The 19571-nt window shown below is 34.3% G+C and overlaps 1 protein-coding gene across 2 annotated transcripts in view; it reads right to left on the reverse strand.

The window, feature by feature from the left end:
• Positions 1-2903: 2903 nt before the first annotated feature.
• Positions 2904-19571, reverse strand: part of pgm5 (phosphoglucomutase 5) — a 29541-nt gene continuing 12873 nt past the window's right edge. For both annotated transcript variants that reach the window (XM_038281508.1, XM_038281509.1), the window contains 5 exons: positions 19334-19449; positions 12811-12946; positions 10566-10749; positions 6062-6199; positions 2904-3665 (listed from right to left, as the gene is read on the reverse strand). In XM_038281508.1, coding sequence (XP_038137436.1) covers positions 3576-3665; positions 6062-6199; positions 10566-10749; positions 12811-12946; positions 19334-19449 — 664 coding nt within the window. In that variant the 3' untranslated portion in view covers positions 2904-3575. The remainder of the gene's footprint in view (positions 3666-6061; positions 6200-10565; positions 10750-12810; positions 12947-19333; positions 19450-19571) is intronic.

Here is a 19571-nt window from a genome sequence, read left to right on the forward strand (position 1 = left end):
ACAGAACTAGAGTCAACAGTCACGAGAGGCAAATCCAAATCTTTACAGTTGAGAGGTGCAGCAGACGGTAAATTCTCATTGATTTAAAAATATATTGCTGAAATGTTCTTTTATTACATTTGAATATAAATGGTGTCTTTAAAAACACAAACTCCCGTTTGAAATGTATACCGAAAAACCAATTCTATCCTAACTCGGATCTTCTCTTCAGCAGGCCAAGCTCCTTCCCTCCGTCATATGAAGACTCTCAGAGTCCCAGCCAGGTCACTCCCAGCACCCTGCATGAAGTGGTTGTATCAGTTGAAGGAGCTTACATGGTTTGGGGTCTTGCACCTCCACTGTACACTGAGAACAGTTCAGAGAGCCCAGACTGCAGGTGGAGCTGGGAGCACCCGCCTCGATACAGTCTGGTGGAGCACACTGAACCTCGACAGACTGATGCATCAGAGTGAAGAGAAATGTTCTTTCTACACTGAAGGAGAACCTGTTTTTTTAACTAAATGTCCAAGAGTGAGGATTGCAGTCCAGGAGAGTGCTACTAAAAAAACAAAAACGATGGATACGACATCTTTTGACTTTGCTCTACTGCAAAATGACAGAGTCTGCAGCGTCCGCACCCAGTCTGCACAATCTCAGTGGACCCATTGATCTGGGACTTCACAGGGTAAAAACCTGTTGCTTTGGAGTGAAGCGTGTCCAAATGTTAATAGAGGTATTTTGCTTCTAGATTTATAAAGCTTTTATCAAGCAAACTAGCCTAGGCACCTTGTATTTGTAATGTAACCAGTTTGTGCTGGATGTCCATCAGGCCTTCTTGGACACTCAGAAGCTACCATACGGGAACTGAAAAACACCAGTACTGGTTAAATCTAAGATGTTTTACAGAGTAAAATCAGAAAAATACTTAAAGATGTTGCACAGATGTGTTTAGAGTATATTTAGATGGTCTCAGACTCATTTCAGTGTTATTTTTATATATAATTCAATTTTTTTTGCTGTAGTAAATGAAGCAAAAATGAATTTATCTAAGGCCTCTTCTATATTAAACTAAAATTCCTTTACCAAAAAAAAAAAAAAAAACTCAGACCAATTAATTTAAGCTACAATTAACTTGACTTGCAATGAAATAAACCATACATAACTTAAATAAACTAATTCAAAACATGCAATTATAATTCTCAACACCAAATATGATCAAATATGTTCAGCTTTTAACCCTTTTTAATATAAGCATAACGAAAAAAAATCTATTTTTAAACCATTATTTTTCAGTGAAACATTGATCATTATTTTTAAAACTAAAATAAATATGGAGAGACCAATGCTGAAATGCAGGAATGTAAAATAAAGTTTTATTTGTTGTATTTTGGGCACCCTCTGTAATGTCTTTAATTTTCTGATCTTTATGCTGCATTATTTTGCTATGTTCTGAAATAGAAGATTTGTAAATTAAAATATACTTTTATAAAAAAAATATATATAAATAATTTAACTTCTGGCTGCTGTATTTTTTTTTATTTATGACATTTATCCATGCATAAATTCAGATTCAAAACTATTTTGTTTAATATATTAATTTAAAAAAATGCATCCATGAGAGAAATTAAACTAACATCTTTTTCCTCTAAAACATCTGACTTTTAAAGACTCATTGGTTGATCAAAGCAAAAAACTAAACAAATATACATAAGCATGCATAAACAAAACAAAAATAACAAAAAAAAAAAAATGTTCCTCTGTATGAGCTTAACACCCAACATAACATTTGGCACTCTGTTCAAGACCATTAAATATATGGCTGACATAGAGAGCTGTAACTTTAAAGTTAATTTTAAAATAAAAAGTAATCAGTGCAGAGGTATTGAAACAGGATTGGTGTGCAAACTGTTTTGCCTTTTTCAGCTAAGGAGTTTTGAATCTGTTAGAGGGTATTTTTTTTTATGTGTGTAAAAATAGTGTTACAATGATCTAATGATAGGAAACAAAACCACCAAATAACAACTTTACGTTTTTGCTTTGAAAATAAACTTTTTTTATTAATGTCTTTTTTTTCTGAGAGGATAAAAACTGTTTCTGAATACAGAGAGAAGGATAAGGGAGAATAAGAAAGCTAGAAAAGATGAGTTTGACACAAATATAGGTGCTGATTTCTTATTGCCTGCAAAATATTCTATTTTTGACCAAGTTGTCGTTGCATTAAAAGGCTGCATCTTAAACAGTAAAAAAATATATGAGTCATGAGGTCAATGGCAATATAAGCTCAGCAGAGTTTCTAAAGAAACTTTTATGGAATATTTTCTGTTGGGTCTTTCAGGTTAGTGTCATTTAGGTCCAAAACACCTGATGGAACACTTTAGCACAATAAACATTCAAGTAAAACAGTAACCAACATTTTTATAGCCAACATGTTTCTTAGAACATTATCAATGTGTTTAAGATGCCTATTTTCTTAATTACATGACTACTTTTATGATGATTTAGTTTCTAATTTGATTATGTGTAAGAATTCATCTTAAAAAGGTCCGTTTGAAGGATTGAAGCACATCTAAAGATAAGTAACATCACCAACAACTCATAGCATCATAAAGGAGTCAGAAGGAGCAATAAGCTGTACGGACAGATAGATAATGTATGAATGGCTGAGTGAAAACATCCTTTCGGATATCCACTGGCATTATCCTCAAATCAAAATGACAGCAATCAGGGTGTTTATGACATCCTGCTGTCTGCATCTCAACGGAGCGGTATAAAGATCAAACCTCATAACTTCTTATCAGAACACAACAGCTTCAGTTTGTTTCCTGCTTGACTGGAAAACATGTGCTGTTAAAGCACAGTGAACATGTCTTATCAATGGGGAAACTTTGCTGATTTACCAAAATGCTAAAGGGCAACATGGAAAATCTCTGAAATATGTGTTTTTAATTTTCCAAGAAGACAAACAATACACATTAAAAGGTTGATTTGCATGACAAGAGATTATTATTTTTTTAATGAGAAAAAGGATATAGTTGAATAGTTAAGAAAATGTAATTTTTTCTTCTTTAAGGATCACTTTGCCTTAGAAAATAATCGGTTTAGAATAACACATTTTGCAGTTCCATTTGCTTTACTGACTGCTCCAATGGAAATAATTAAAAATATTTAAATCCTTTAGGGAAACAATAGAAAGCAATGAAAATTAAACTAAAAAACAAAACAAAAAATTTAGAAGTTTGCAAAGAAAGTAATCCAGAAACAAAAATATTCAGTCTTAAGGTTTGCATTTATTGTTAACATAATTCCCAATATTTATCAGTTGCATTATTTAATTTCACCTTTCAGTAACTGATTATCACAGTGGAGAAAAACAAACATAGATTTGTGGCTGACAGCATGTTTGTCTTTAGGAGACAATTTCCAACAGAAATAAAAAATAAAAAAAAAATCCTCAGGTTATTTCTTATTTAGAGGAAAGTGAAAAACTAAGCTGAAGCTGCAAGAAATGCAAGAAAAGTACATATATATTTTATGAGTGTGAGCAGGTATGCATATATTGTGTGTGTGAGTGTATATCTCCCTTTCATCCTTTTAGCTCATGTGATGACGTTTGGGCCACGGCGTCCTGTCCTTTCATGAATGTTGGAGATCTTCAGGGCGATGGCAATGAGAGGACCCAGAACCACCTGGAGAGGGAAGTCCAGAGTTATTATAACAAAACATCATCTTCTAACATTTCACAATATCACTATTGTTCAGGGCATAACTCCATTAAAAAAATGTACCTTATGTTTCGTTTATTCATATATTGAGGATCTTTATTGTTCAAAATAGACATAACTGAGAAACGTTAACTTTTAGTCATACAATACTTTGTTCTTTTAAAATGTATTAAATAGAAAATAGAAGGGCTGCAACTAACGATTGTTTTGGAAATCGATTAACTGTCGATAATTTTTTCGATTAGTCAATCAATAATAGCCAAATGTTCCTTAAAGAAAACTTTTTACAAAATTAAACCAGGAGAATCTAAAACTTTTCTACTTGAGGAATTCTGGATTTTGCCTATGGACGGATTAAATTGTTTATTTTTTCTTAAATGCTAAATTTTTACATATTATTTTGCAACTTTTATACAATTACTGCTTTAAGTGGGTCGTTCTGTCAGCTAAAGTTATATTTTACAGTCTCTATACTTCAGTAAACGATTAATCGATTACTAAATTAGCTGACGATTATTTCAATAATCGGATTGCATGATTAATCCGGTTAATGTTTCAGCTCTAAAAAATAAATAATACTATTTTTAGGATAAAACAAAACTATTAATTTATAAAAGGCTTTTGATCAATTTTAAATTATATACATTATTTCTCTTTTAACACATATAATCAAGTCATTTTTAAATGGAGCTTTCTTGTCTCACCTATTCATAAACTAGTCCAATCTATGCTGCAGATCCTGTATTGGCACCATAATACCTCAGTCAAGGACCTAGTTACCTGGACCAACACCGATTAAGCATTAAGCATTCTTGACCTTACATTTCTGGTGATTGCATAATTAGAGGCTTGAACTCTTATGCTCCATGTCTTGATAAGGAAAGGCCACAAGTTTTACTGCAACCAAGCACAAAACTAAACAGAGTAGAAAGATTTCTGAGAAGATAACCTGGTTAAAGTTAGAGAAACTCCAAACCTTATATCAGGATTTCAGACAGTTTTGTCTGGTTTTGTTACACAGAGCAGACATTTATTAGAGACATAGAAATAATCGCAGATTAATTTAAAGATCCATTGCAAGTCAACAAGCACTTCCCAAGTCATGTGAAGTCGTGACTTTGTCTGAAATGTCTTACGGCTGTTACATTTTTATATCAGTAATCCACACAGTACTCAAAAACTTAAGCACAAGACCAAGTTCTAATGATCTGAAGAATCTCTAATCTGGTTGGATAAGCAGGATTTTTAATTGTGGGTGTTCTGAAAGATAATTTTTACCTATCAGGCAAGCAGCTGAACGATTGCATGCTAAGGTGGTGTGAATAAAACAGATTAAAAGAATAAGATACCAAATGACGCTGAACAGTCACTGTGACTTCAGCTTTCAACAGCTAACAGTGTTTACATACTTTGCTCAACACAATAAAAGTTTTTTGTATTTTTTTAATAGATTTTAAACAATCTAAGTTTGTTTACCAACGCTTATATACTACAGTATACTCCATATACCTTTGTATCTACAGTAAAGATGCACGTTAGAATTATTATATATTATTTTTGTACACCAGAAGCATAATTTCTCATTTCCCTTAACACCAATTCACCTGTGGTGGTTGCTTGTTTGTTTTGTTTTTTTAATTCAGATGACTGCAGCTATGGGCAACTTTTACTGAGACGAAATTTCTTGTTTCCATTTTCCAAACATCGAAACACACGTGCCTCTTATATTTCCTACTTTAGAAAGGGATTCAGGGGACACAGTTTTTTTAATCAAACATGTAACAAAAAGTGTTTTACAGAAGTTGGTAAACAGACTGACTTAAAAACAAGTAAAAATCTGTCTTATATGTGGGGTAACTGATGAAATGCAATTTTAAGATAAGTGAAAAATTTAAAAAGAAAACATAAATAGATATTTACACCACAAATAAAAAGTTAAAATAAATTGATCAAACATTTGTGATAAAGTCATAAAATATAATCCTAATTTGCCAACATTTTTGTTTAAAAACAATAATATAGCCATAAAAAAAATAAGAAATATGTTAGTGTGAGTCAATTCTGTAATAAATATCAAAGATAAGCACTCTAAAATTCATGTTAAGCACGCATCGATAAGGCTCAATTCATTCATGGGTGCTTAAGTTTTATTAATGAATAATTCTTTATCTTTGACATAGCCATAACATGTTTTAGATGAGATATTAATGATATCAATCACAAAACAATCCTTCATTATCAGGAAGAAAACAAAGTTGTAAAGAGGTTCACCCTTGTTGAAGGTTGCAGGTGGAATTAGGAGAATATACACAGGTCCTTCTACACATATATACAGAACAAATAACTCACAGCCCCCCTACCTGAGTCTCCCTGCTATGTCTCTCAGGGTCTCTCTCAAAGCTTTCTGCATATATACGTATGGTGGCACCCATCCCACCACCGCTCCCACTCATCCGAAACACGAGGCGGGAAGAGTCACTGAAGATAATCCTTATTCCCTTGAATAAAAAATTAATAAATTACAATTACAATTTTTTCTTTAAATAGGAGTCTGAAAAAAAAATAAAATGTAAAGTTGTTTCAAACCAACCAATCTTCTTGGTTAGCTGTATAATCCTAATAACACCACAAACAAGATGAAATGTTCATTCATTAGGATCAGCATCCCTCCTGTTTTCACTCTGATGCACAATAAGAGTAAAAGTCCACTAGATGTCGCTGTCATTGCTTCTTTTGCTGGGATTGAGTTTACAACATATGAATTCAGTTGAAATGTTTTTGACATTTTGATCATTATAGACATGGGTACAGGGCCAAAGCAACTATTTTAATATAATATTTTAATATAAAATGTATTTAGGCTATGATCGACTATTTGGATAGATCTGATGTTGAAGTGAAAACATTTAAAGGACCGTTTGCTCTAATCCTCCTTTCTGCAAATACAGGCTATGGGGTAGTTCAGAATTTAACCTGCATGCTAATATTAAGGAGATACTTAACTTTTCAAAGATTTATCAAAAGCAAAATGCAGCAACAGTTCAGTTCAGTTTTTAAGATCATTAGTGAAGTAAAAGTAACATGGATACATAAACAACTTTCAAACCCTTTTCCTTGCTGATAAACAGACATCTCGGGAAAACTCCAATTCCTCACCGTTATGATAGGAGGAAGGGAGAGTGTATTTTAAAAGACACGGTGATAATGAGAGATGTCCGCCTGACCTTCTCTGTATATGGGAGTGTGCTGGCTCATCTCTAACAAAGAGCAGCAGTTATCAGTCTGCTGACAGACTGCTGCTTGTGAAAAATACCATCTGCTGGAAAGCTTGCAGACTAAAAGAGGGAAACATATCTGTCATCTACAACTACAACTTTCAATGTGTTTTATTGGGTATTATGTGGGATTGTATGATGATGTCTTTATTATTAATTAAACCAACAACAGAGCAAATTGTAACGGTTCTCCCCTTTGGACTTCTTTTTGAGTTTTCAGTTACTTATGTCATTCTGTTTTATTGGTCATTGGTTTCTTTTCCTTCTTGTGTTATATTTAAACAGTGTTATATTTTTTGAGTTACTCTGATACCTCCTTGTGCCAGTCTCTTCAGTGTCTCCCTTCTAGTTACTTCTACCCACACCTGTTCCCTATTAGCTGATTAGCTCATTCTTTGTTCTGTCCCCCATATATACACCTGCTGTTCAGATCCCCATTTCTGGTGTCATTGTTTTGCTTCTCATGTGGGGTTTCCCCTCATATATCCTGGCTTTTGGTTTTCTGTATTTTGTTTTTGAACATTGCTTCTGTTGCCTTCAGATTTTCATTAAATCAGCAAAAACTCATCTCTGTCTCCTACAGTGTGTTTGGGTCCACATACACAGATATTTAGGAGCTGTAACAAAATATTATCAATGATGATAATGTTGATTTGTTCACCTCACACTTCTCTAATAATTTTTACATGCAAATTAATTTGATAAGATAGATAATTTTTGCATAATTAGTAAACAAAATCTACTTGTGTGCATTGTCATCTTGTTCCACATGCAGTTCTGGTGCATATATCATAAGGATCGAGGAACACGGCAGACAGGTCAGGGGTAAGAAAGTGGAGATATTTGAAGCAGCATTAGGTTGAAAAAACAACATTCCAAGCTTTGAGCATCTCATGCAGGGCTGTTGAATCCATCAACTGAAAATGAGAGGAGTGACTTAACCGTAAACCTATCCAGACAAGTCTATCCTCCCACGGGGCACCTCCATGTTACAAATTACAGAGTGGCAGATAGAAAGCCATCGTTGGAAGAAAGACACATAGGTCCTATTAACGATTTTTGTATTCAGGAAAACGGTGCACTGGATAATTGCTGAATGTTTGGGTCAGAGAGTGAAAAATAGGCAGCAAAAAACATCAAATAGTATACAAGTAGTGTTAGGATAATTTTCTTCATCAGTGAGGGAAAGGCTAATCATGAAACACCAACAATCCAGGAGGAAAAGAAAAGATTTAAGACTGAGGTAAGAATTTGGCAGCCCAGGAGGATCACAACCTTAAATAAAAACAATGTTAAAGAGGAATGGCTTCAATTAAAACATGATAATGTTTTAGAATGTTACAGACCAGACATACCTCTATTAGAGATTCTGCAGTAAAAGCTGCAAAACTGATGCTCAAAGATGCTATCTATCCAGTCTGAATGTGTATGGGACATTTTGTTAAGTAAAATAAAAATACTTTCTGTTAGACATGAAACTACAGTACTTGAATACAGACCTTTAGCTGCAATTGCAACGGGATTTGTTTTTTAAAGTATTGGCTGTGGTTACATTTGAGAAACAGTTGCAAAATGATGTGTATTCTTTTTCTTTCACCTCGAAATATGCTGTACAGTGTCTTGGCCTGTCACAGAAAATCCATATTAAATATATTATATTTGACATTTTAATGTTTCATAAAAGGAACTTGAACCAAAGCGGTTGTGTTAAAAATCTGGTACGAAATTATTTGCGAGACATGAAGAGAATGTCCACAACATTCTCTGCTTTTATGCTCATTTACAAATCAAATATAACGCAAATGTAAAATGTTTTTTCTTGCAAAATCTGTTTAAATCCAGAAGATAATTTAAAGTTAAAGAAAATTATAATTCGCCTTAAAAAGTAACATAAAAAGTTTAAACTAAATCACCTATAAAAAGCTTATCTGGGGAAGGAAAGTCGAGATAACGACTAAAAGAAAAGGCGCCAGTGAAATATTTTCCAAAAGCAGACAGCTGAATCTGAGGGTTTAAATCCAGCAGGTCTCTGTCTGAAATGCAGACAATGCCAGATGAATTCAGTAGCCAACAACAGAAAGACTGCCATGCGACTGCAGTGTAAATCCTCCAAGCGTTGTTTGGCACACTCTGTTTGAATGTGTTTGTCTCTGTTCGCCCCACTTCCTCCCCCATGTGTGATGGAGACACTGCAAGAGAGACGACAGCTGATATAATTCTGTCCTGGGAGGAATGCGCTCTGTAAAAACATTCGCTTAGGAGCCACTGACTGGGTTGCTGGGGTTTTATTTTTTGGGGTTTCAGACTAACTTGTGGTAATCCTGTATCCGCTTGTATTTTTGCTTTTGCATATGGAGGCTGAAATGTTTGGTGAGAGTGGGCATACATGTGGGATGATATAGAAAAGCAGGTTTACTTCCTGCCCAAAATAGGGCAGGAAGTAAACCTTGCAAAACAAGGTTGAGGGTTAGAAGTTATTGTAATGTTAGTTTTTTTTAAGAAATGCCCAATGATCCTATGTTCATCTGCTAAACAAGAACTGAGAAATTTGACTGTGAAAACCTGAAAGAAAAGAAATGAGTTAAACAGATAAAAATGTTAATAAGCAAACATTTTGGCAGTGTTTGTGGGGACCTAAACTACATGTTATGTGTGAATAGAGAGTTTATGATATAAAACGACAGATAAGATGTTCATATCTAAACATGGCGCCTCGCAGTGGGTGGTCTGGAGGATGAATGGACAAAGAAGAGGGAATCAACAAACATGAAGTAATAGAGGTATGAGACCCTTCTATGTCCATTTAGAATTTTATTGTATTTTTCAAACCTTATTTTTTTTCTCCAATACCATAGAAATGTTTTTACAAACACCATAAAATGAAGTATTTTTCATTTTACTTTTTTTTTTCCTGAAATTTAGTAGTAAAAGTTATCTCCATTTTGGTGCCATTAACTACTAATTAAAAGCAGTCTTCCAATGTGCTACCATTGAAAAAAAACAACTTTATTTCTATTTTTTAAGAATTTGTCAGTTTTAGTAACACTGATTATATCCTTATATGGCAGCTAATAATGGTTGGGATACATGAGGCTGCAACTGAACCTTGTGCTCTTAAAATGAATGTGTTGAATGCAAAAACAACAAGACTTGTAATTTTTTATTAATATGGTGAACTTAATGGTTCTAGTTTTAACAGCCCCTGTGGTGTGTTACGCTACCATAACTTTAAGAAAAATACTAAAGTTATGGGATTTTAGAAGAACAATGAGTAAGAGAAAAGATAAAAAAAAACGTCTGTAAAACTCTTTTAGTATCTGAAAAAAACAGATTATAAATATTAAATATTTTTTCAGTGTTTGATTTAGCGAACCTTTTCAGCACAACTTGTATATTTTGCCAAAGACCATTACAGGTTATACCGAAACATAAAAATGTATAAAGATAAAACACCTTTATTATTATTTCCTATTTGTATATTGCAACAATGATTTGTTAATCTTCCTTCTGAAATGCAAAAAAAATAAAAATTTCCTCTACAGATCAGTTTTTATGTCACATGCAAGATTTGGAGCAGTTCTGTGCTGACCTGGTTCCGAGCGACTGTCCCGTCCACTGGGTCAATGTACTCAAAGTTCTCTGCCCGCTCCACACTGTAGACATGGTCTCCCACAGCAAACTTCTGACTGCAGAAAGTCTTGTCAGAAATGACCGTCTCCAGGTCCCTCATCAGGTAAAAGGCCGCACGTGGGTCCAAGCCTTCATAGTCAAACCTGAAAATCAGAGACAATTGCAAACGCACAGATTTAAAACAGGTATTTGTATTTTTAGAAAACAAAATACGAAAAACTTAAGCAATGGTGATCAAACAGTTTTAAAGTTTTCATTAAGTTTTAATTCCTAATGAATCTTCAGATCTGGCCAACTTTGCACTATTTCATTAACAACACATTTAATTTATCTTATTTTGTCTTTAAATTCAATCTGAAATTAAAGAAAGAAATAGGAATTAATATAACTAATGCCTAACTTATTGTTCCAAAATGAGATATTCTAAAATCCATTAAAAGGCTAGAGATTATCAAAAAGTTGATTCGTGAATGACGTATCCTTTCTGGAAATGTTGACAGATGTTTTGAAGATCATAGTCCTTATCCTAAATCCTTTTTCTTTGCCAATTATATCTCATGGGAAATGTTCATTGTTTATAAAAGCTCTTTGTGGGAACATAAAGTACAAATCTGCAGTAACTATCAGTGGAAACTCTGTAGAAACACTGGGGAGATGATCACTGGGGAGAGGGTGAAATAAGGAGAAATGTATGGGCACAAACATCAGTCATATACTGCATGTTTTCTGCTTTGAAATCAGAATGTGTAGTTATATTTGAAGTTTTTCACTTCCTAAACCAACATGTTTGAGAATTTTATCTTGGTGCATCCATAAAAAGAGTGTGTGTGTATTAAAAGGTTTGCATTTGTAAATAAAAACAAGGTGCAAATTTTTTACACAATAAATTTTTTTGAGCAGTTTCATTTTTATGCTTTTATGGTCTAATGACAAATAGAAAAAAATCTATGTATCATGCTCAATGTTCAAGTTATCGGACTTGCATGTAAGTTTCAATATGTTTGGGTGAATTTTGGCCGCTGTTTCTTCTTCTTATCTGATCTGTCAATGTCAATTATAATCTAACTATCCAATCAAAGAACAAAAGAGTTTGGCATTCAGGTTGACCTAAACTGCAGATCCTGGAAGAGGTACATCATTACAATATTTTTCTAGTTTGGAGTCGGCATCCTATTTTCAGTGAATGCAGCATTACTTAATTTTTTTATTTTCTTTTTGCAGAGGTTTTGCGTTACCCTTGGTTTTTTGTCTTTGTTTTGGAGTTTGTATCATTTATGCGTATGCAGCCAGTGTGGCCATTTCATTGCATTCAGTGCATTCACGTGATTGTTAAGCATTTGCATCCGTCAGACACTGATAACAGTGGCAGCTGTGTGAAAAGCAGCTTAAAATGCAATATAGCAAATATATTCAAAACTGTGCTTAAAGGAAAGTCTGCACTATTAAAAACTTAAGATACTAGCATTAGCTAAAAAAAAAAAAAGTATTAATCATGCAAAAATTTAATAAAATGCATCTGGGGATTTCAGAAATATATATATATATATATATATATATATATATATATATATATATATATATATATATAGTTTTTCTCTGGTGAATTCAGTTTTGCAAAAGCATTAAAGTCTAATAAACATACAATCTTCTCTTAAATTATAGTTTTTATTTCAAATGATACAAATTATTAACAGAACATTGTGTAGGCAAAAGTGTACTTTTACAGCAATTACAATTCTAATATGTTAATATAATATATTTGATTATGTAGTTCAAAATTTTAAAAGACAAAATAAAAATATAGACTATATCATAACCCTTATACAGGGAATAGATAAGCATGCAGATACATATTCATAAGATGCAAATAAATATTTCAGTAGATTCCGAAAAGGACTACTGCAGAATCAAAGATGAACCAGTAGTATTTCTGTTCAGACATGTGCGAATAGACAAATAATGCAGTGACAAGCCCCACCTACTTGGCTAGCATAATAAGCTGATCTAACTGGAGCTTATACGGTAATTATCTAATATGTTAACATGACCATTTTAGCTGCTTATTGCAAATATTTATGTTTAAAATGCATCACACTATTTCCATTTAGAATCAACCAGTTAAATGAAAAGATGAAAATGCATGAAGATAAGTTAGATCACTATAGTAAACACAAACAGATGACTGAATGTGTAGAGTACGTCACCTGCAGAAGTAGTTGCGTCCAAACCTGGCCCAGTGCTCCCTGACAATCTGCTCCACACCTTGTTTCCTGGCTGCCATGATAGACAACCACGCCAGCACTGACCACAGGCCATCTTTTTCACGAATGTGGTCAGAACCTGAAGGAAAAAAGGATATTACATATCCTAGGTTCAAACATTCAAAAAGATGCGTTGTACTTAATAATCACAATATTAAAGTAAATAAACAGCACACATCTCTTATCATGCTGCCTATAACCTGTTCTGCTGTATGTGTGCAATCTTGGAAATTAGGATGCTTGACTATAAATGATCTGCTGTGGTGGATGATCCTCCCACCACATCGTGTTAGTATTTCTTTCTTGCTTTATATTATATTACTGTTGATATCTTTAAGTTGGTTATTTCTCTTAGACAGGTATTTTCTAATGGGTCCACACTTTAGTTAATGTCTGTCTAAATGGTTTATTTACACTTTTGTTTGAGGTGCTGCAGATACAAACTAGCTGGAGGAGGAAACCTGGAGCATACCATTTGGTTTTTGAAAGACTGACTGGGGAGACTTGTTTCAAGTTGTTTTTAATAGGTTAATTTTGTCACTTAAATACTTACTTATTATTGTTTCCGCTAAGTAAAAGTTAGTTTTGCTTTATGTGTTTCATAGAATGCTTTAGGTAATTTTGTATTTATTGGTTCTTTTTTTATGTCGTGCCTCCCTCATGTGGTAGACTTGGCTTACTCCATCCCTATTTAAGCAGCCTTTAGTTCTTTGTTTGCAGGTAAGTTTTGTTTTGTGTTAAGTTAGAGTTTGTTATTTATCCTTGGATTTATTCTTACTTGAAATCTTTGTTTTGTTTACCATTTTTGGAAGAATTTAATTGAATTATTTTCTACTTTTAACATTCTTTTTTTGTCCTTGTTGAGTCTGGTCCCCCACACTTGCATTAATGCAAACATACTATTAATGCAGAAACAAACTTTCCCTTGAAATTTGAGGGAAAGTTTGCAACCAAATCAGTTCTTTCTGAACCTTATATTGCTGATTTAAAAAAACAGCAGCCTCATGAACAGCTTTCTCTTGTCAGACCAGCCAGCGTGCAGCTTCTCTCCAATATAAAAACAATGGCTCACCTCATAAAGCAGAATAATAAACATGGCCTGCTTGGGAGCTAATCATTTATAATAAAAGAATAGACATGTTTTCTTTACGACAAACACAAATGTAAGTAAATGATGTGTGTACTTTAAGTATATATATATGTGTGATTAAACCCTAAAATTACCATTTTCTAAAACTTGTTAAAAAAAAAAGTTAGAATTCATTTGGATTTTTGGCATTCCCAGGTTCACATAATAGCCTTTACAAAATATCCAATCTGTGTATATTCAATTGACCAACATTATATTTGACTTTAAATGAAAATGAAAATACAATAGTAATGTTTTGCTTCACAAAATAGAGGTAAAGTAGAAGTAAGAAGATAATAAATGATGGTATATTGAAGTGGCAAGCTGACCCATATCGATCTCTGTTGTATTTTAGAAAAGAGTTATAAAGACAAAGACAAACATACCAACACAAATGGGGTCTGCTGTTACACATGTTCACACACGCAAGAAGATCCCCCCAAAGAATATTTCACAAGGGGGCTGTTAACAGAGACAGCTGCACAGCAAAAGGTATCTCAAAGGTTAAGAATGTGACAGTAATGTTTCCATGCAAAAGCTTAAAGAAGGACTGAGCCATTTCTGGCTTTCTGCCTAAGTCCTTTAAATATAACAAACATAAAATGCCTGAAATTGCCTTTTTGCCTCATTTCCTTCTGTAAATAAGCACTTATAGTCATGTTCCTCAGCAGACAATGAAAAGAGGAGAGGCACAGTTGGTCCGTGTGTCTGGCTCCATCAGAGTACAGTTGTTAGGAAACTGACAGTTGTGATTATCTAATCCCAGCTTTACTGTCCGTCTACTCTTTTGTCTGTCACTTGCTGTGAAGACGAGTCAGAGAGGGTCACCCAATAAAACAGACTCAAGATCTGTATCATCAAAGCACAGCTGCACTCATTAATGAGTCCTCACTGCAGTTCGGCTTTTCTTTTCAACTCAGCGCTGCCTCTTCATCACCTGCTGCTACTGTAGGAAGCCTTCAAAACATCTTAACAAAGGCTTTATTTTAGATATTTTAAAAAACAGCATCTTAAGCCATATTCTGAAAGGTTGAAAACAATTTTCTGCTACTATTTTGAACAATTTGCACGATATCTAGCAGATTATTCAATAGTAACCTGAAGATTTTCTTCTTTTATTCTTTAGATCAAAGGCCAGAGTAAAGACAGTTACAATGCGCAGCCAAGTTGCTCATAACCACCTGAACTGTCCGGGCTCATGCTCTCTTGGTGTATTGGAGTTAGTAAAGAGCAGGAGTGCTGCCCGGCTCTGATGATTTAGTCAGCAAGGCTCTCTCTAAGCTTTTTCCCTTACATGGATAGACAACGAGTAAGCTCCTGAAGTCCTCAGGGCTCTCCAACTCTCTGTTTATTCTCCCCTCATCGTGGTAAACGCCTTTGCTAGTCCATCTGTTTTCTTCTCTCACGTTCTCCCTGCCAAGCATTTTTGTATTTTAACCCCCACAGTTAAGCTGTTTGTTCCATAAAATTTAAACAATTTGAAAAAGTGAAATGATTTAGGACAAAGAAATGTACCCTGATAGGTAAAGTTGAAGGCTTGATCACCAGCAGGAGCAATAAGCTCGCCTCATCATTAAGTGTTCGAGTGTGGCTGGATTTGAATTTACTAAAAAACAATTCCCTTGGAGGCTTGTCGGCATGTTGTGGTGATTCACGGAGCCCCTGTCTCCTTTTATAGCAGAGGAATGAGGATTATTTACACATGCGGTCAGGGTCACAGCCCTATCATCTATTAGAGTGCTCTGACTGGAGCTGAAGGCAGCCAGGATGCACTGCTTACAACTCTAGACCTGAAATAGACTGGAAGAGAAGCAAAGCTGTGATATTTAGGCTGACACATGATCAGCTGCCTATTTGACAATTCCTCCATGATTATTTGGGTCCTGTGAGGTATTCACATTTTTTACCCTTCAACTGCAAATGTGAATATTTTTTACCATTATTTTATGAGATAGAAAATCATAAAAAAAAAAACAGGAATGAATAGGCTGTAAATGGTTGTGTTTTGCACTCCGGCTTCCTCCCACGGTCCAAAAACATGACTGTTAGGTTAATTGGCTTCTCTGAATTGTCCTTAGGTGTGAGTGTGTGTGTGAATGGTTGTTTGTCCTGTGTCTCTCTGTGTTGCCCTGCGATGGACTGGCGACCTGTCCAGGGTGTACCCCGCCTCTCGCCCATTGACTGCTGGAGATAGGCACCAGCACCCCTCGCGACCCCAATTGGGACAAGCGTGTAAGATAATGGATGGATGGATGGATGGATGGTTGTGTTTTGCAGTGGATAAAAAACTGAATAGTATGGTATGCAACTGTACGACCTTGTTAACACATTTTGTAACAAGAAATTCACTGCAATCAATTCCCAGTGGAAGGCACCAACTTAGTTAAGAGATTCTGAGGACATAATTGAACAAACAGCATCACCAAACCAGGGAACGCAGCAATCAGAGGTAGTCTTAAGGAATAGTTTAAAGCAGCAGGGCTAGATCAAACTTAGAATATCTGTTCTGTTTGATATTTCACCAAAAAAAAAAAAAAAGAGTATGATTAAGCTTAATATAATGCTGACAACCTTGAAGGGGAGCATAAGTCCAAGAAGAAGGTGCAAGAAAACTCTGGAAGAGCAGCAGAGATCGGAAAACTATTAGTAGTCCTCCATGGATAAAATCTGAGCTTTAGAGTGGCAAGCAGAAAGTTGTAGTTTAAAAAAAAATAACTATAGAAAATTAACATAAACAAATGATGCTATAAATATTCCAAAAAATCATAATAGATAAAGCAAATGTGGAAAAGACAATCTGGTTAAAAGTTGGGTCAAAAAAACAACAAATTGATGTATACTCGCAAAACAGTTTGGCTGAAAGTCCAACAATCCTTTTTTCAATAGAGCCTTTTTGAATCCAAATAAGGGAAATACATTGCTTTAAATGAAGCATACAGAAGTAAAAAAAAAACCCAAAATAAGAACAAACATAACAGGAGAAATAATAAATACCCACAATAAGCATTAAAAGCCTGCTTGCGTAAATGGTGTCGATATAAGTTTTTCATAAAAAACAAAACATTTTTTTAGGAACTTCTTGACAGGACTAATATACGTCATTGCACTCCTAAAATACCAACAAGACTGGCAAATTATTAAATGGAAGCCATTACACATTTTCACACCAGAAGATCTTAAAGCAAGACGCCATGGTGCATTAGAAAACAAACCACACTATGAGCACATCTATACCATAATGCATGGTGCTGGCAGTATCATGCTGAGGGGGTGCTTTTCTTTAGCTGGGACAGGGAAGCTTGTGAGAGTTGATGGGAAAAACAAAATACAGGGCAAGCCTGGAAGTAAACATTTTTCCTCAAGATTTGAGAATATAGGCAATCAGCCTCCACATGGACAATGAGCTTAAACAGCAATAGAAGTGAAAGACCTAAATCTAATTGAATATGTGTGGCAAGATTTGAAAGCAATTTCTCATGTTCTACACTCTAAAACCAGCTAAACAGGGCTTGATCTGTTTCAAAAAGAAAATCCAACAAACATGTCAGCTGGTAAAGATATATCCCAAGGATTTGTTGTTGTAATTGCAGGAAACAGTGTTTCTACAAACAATAGTGACTCAAAAGGCCCGAACACAAATCATGCCATACTTGTGATATTTTCCTTCCACCTGACAATTGGGTGCACATAAAAACCCCAGCAAAATATTAACTTTAAGTCATTTTATGCCTGACAGGTAACAATGTCACTCAATCATAAACTTAAAGAGGAATGCAACTGATAACTATGTATTTTTAGTACAATGAAAGTCTTGTTTTTTTTCCCCATTTCATTATGTTCTGGTTCCGAGGAAATCTAATTTCTGTTGAAGCAGTTTCCAACATAAAATGCAGTTTAAAAAGCCTCTTGATCACAACTTCAGGAACAATCTGATCTTCCGTCAAGTGATTTTTATTGATATTTGCAAATTAGGCACTGAATTACAAACCATAAAGAAAAAGAATTGGCTAAATCCCAAATGACATAGAACAATATTTTATCACAATCTCAGAAAAACACTTCCCTGTTGGTAAAAAGGTTTCTCATCTTTATAAAAGTCTGTCAACAGACATAGTTGAAAATATGTACAATATCAAGGAAAAGTGGGAATTAGAAGCAAATACAGTAATAAAAAATGAGTTATCGGACAAACTCTGTTATAGCTGTCATTGAATTAATAGTGAACAGTGAAAGGAATTTGATTGGAAACTTAAAATACCTTATTTTCACACTCCTCTGGTTATCTCAAATTTTTTGAAAGATCCATCTACAGCTTTATGCTGGAGACAATGTGGTAAAATAGGCAACCATAAACATATATTTTAGAGCTGTCCAGTAATCTTTGCATATTGGAAAAACATTAAATAAGAGATGGAGAAATTTCCCTTAAAACATACAGTTTTACTTACAGGGTTTTATATCAGTTGATTTTTTTCAATGCTGACCAAAGATATATCCTACGAGTATTACTACGCATTGCCAAAAGAAATATTACTGTTAATTAGAAAAAGGTGAAATCACCAACTGTAACTGAATGTAAACAGAGACTAAAACAGATTTATGTGATGGAAAAAATGACTGCTTCATTACAACTGAAAACTGACCTATTTAATCAGAGATGGCACATGGTTAAAACATATTTAAATCTATAAATTACAAGGTTCATAAAGAAGGAAGAAGAGGGAAGAAAAAATAATAATAATATGGAAACCTGCTTTAACTTGTGTGGGTGTTTTTATTTTTTTATATATATATTTGATATCACTAAATTGTTGTATATTATTGTACCAACTGTACCACTAAGATGTGAAGAACATTCAAATTATGTACAGCAGGATATATAATGGATATCTTTATTATTATCATTATTCTTATTGTTTTCCCGTGTTTCAGATAAAGTTCTATTTGTATTGTTCTGTGAAAATTTTAAATAAAAAGTTCTACAAATAAATAAATAAATAAAAACCTTGATATCTGCAAGAATTCTTCAAAAATGTATAGAAGAATTCATATCTCGCATCGAAAAGTATTATTTTTCAGAATTGGCCTAAAATTGTTGTAACCTATGAACAATCGTCACAAAAGCAACAGTTAATACACAAGAAGGGATTTCTCAGGCACAAAACTCAATAAAGTCAGTCAATCCGCAGATTTGCATCTATGATCCATTCTTTCCTGTCCAAAAGACCACGTCTGCTTTTGTTTGTATTATTTTAAGTGCACATGACATTTCAGCAATCGCAAATCTCTCTTTATGAGCCTTTTATGTTCAGTGTGTACTTGCGTGCTGAATCGTACCAGTTCCAAAGCTCTCCTCCCCACATAGGGAACAGCGCCCAGAATCCATCAGGTTCCCAAAGTACCTCCAGCCTGTGGGAGTCTCATAAAGAGCCAACTTCATGGCTTTGGCTACCCTGCAAACAGCAGAGGAAAGAACACACAGAGAAACAAAAACAAAGTTTGTACCTTTCTTTTTATCAGATCAGAAGGGTGAGTGTGCAGGCAAATCAAACAAAGTATGACAGCGGCTTCCTGC

Source organism: Cyprinodon tularosa, unplaced genomic scaffold, assembly GCF_016077235.1.
Source record: "Cyprinodon tularosa strain WSP-4 unplaced genomic scaffold, ASM1607723v1 ctg171, whole genome shotgun sequence".
NCBI classification, from domain to species: Eukaryota; Metazoa; Chordata; class Actinopteri; order Cyprinodontiformes; family Cyprinodontidae; genus Cyprinodon; species Cyprinodon tularosa.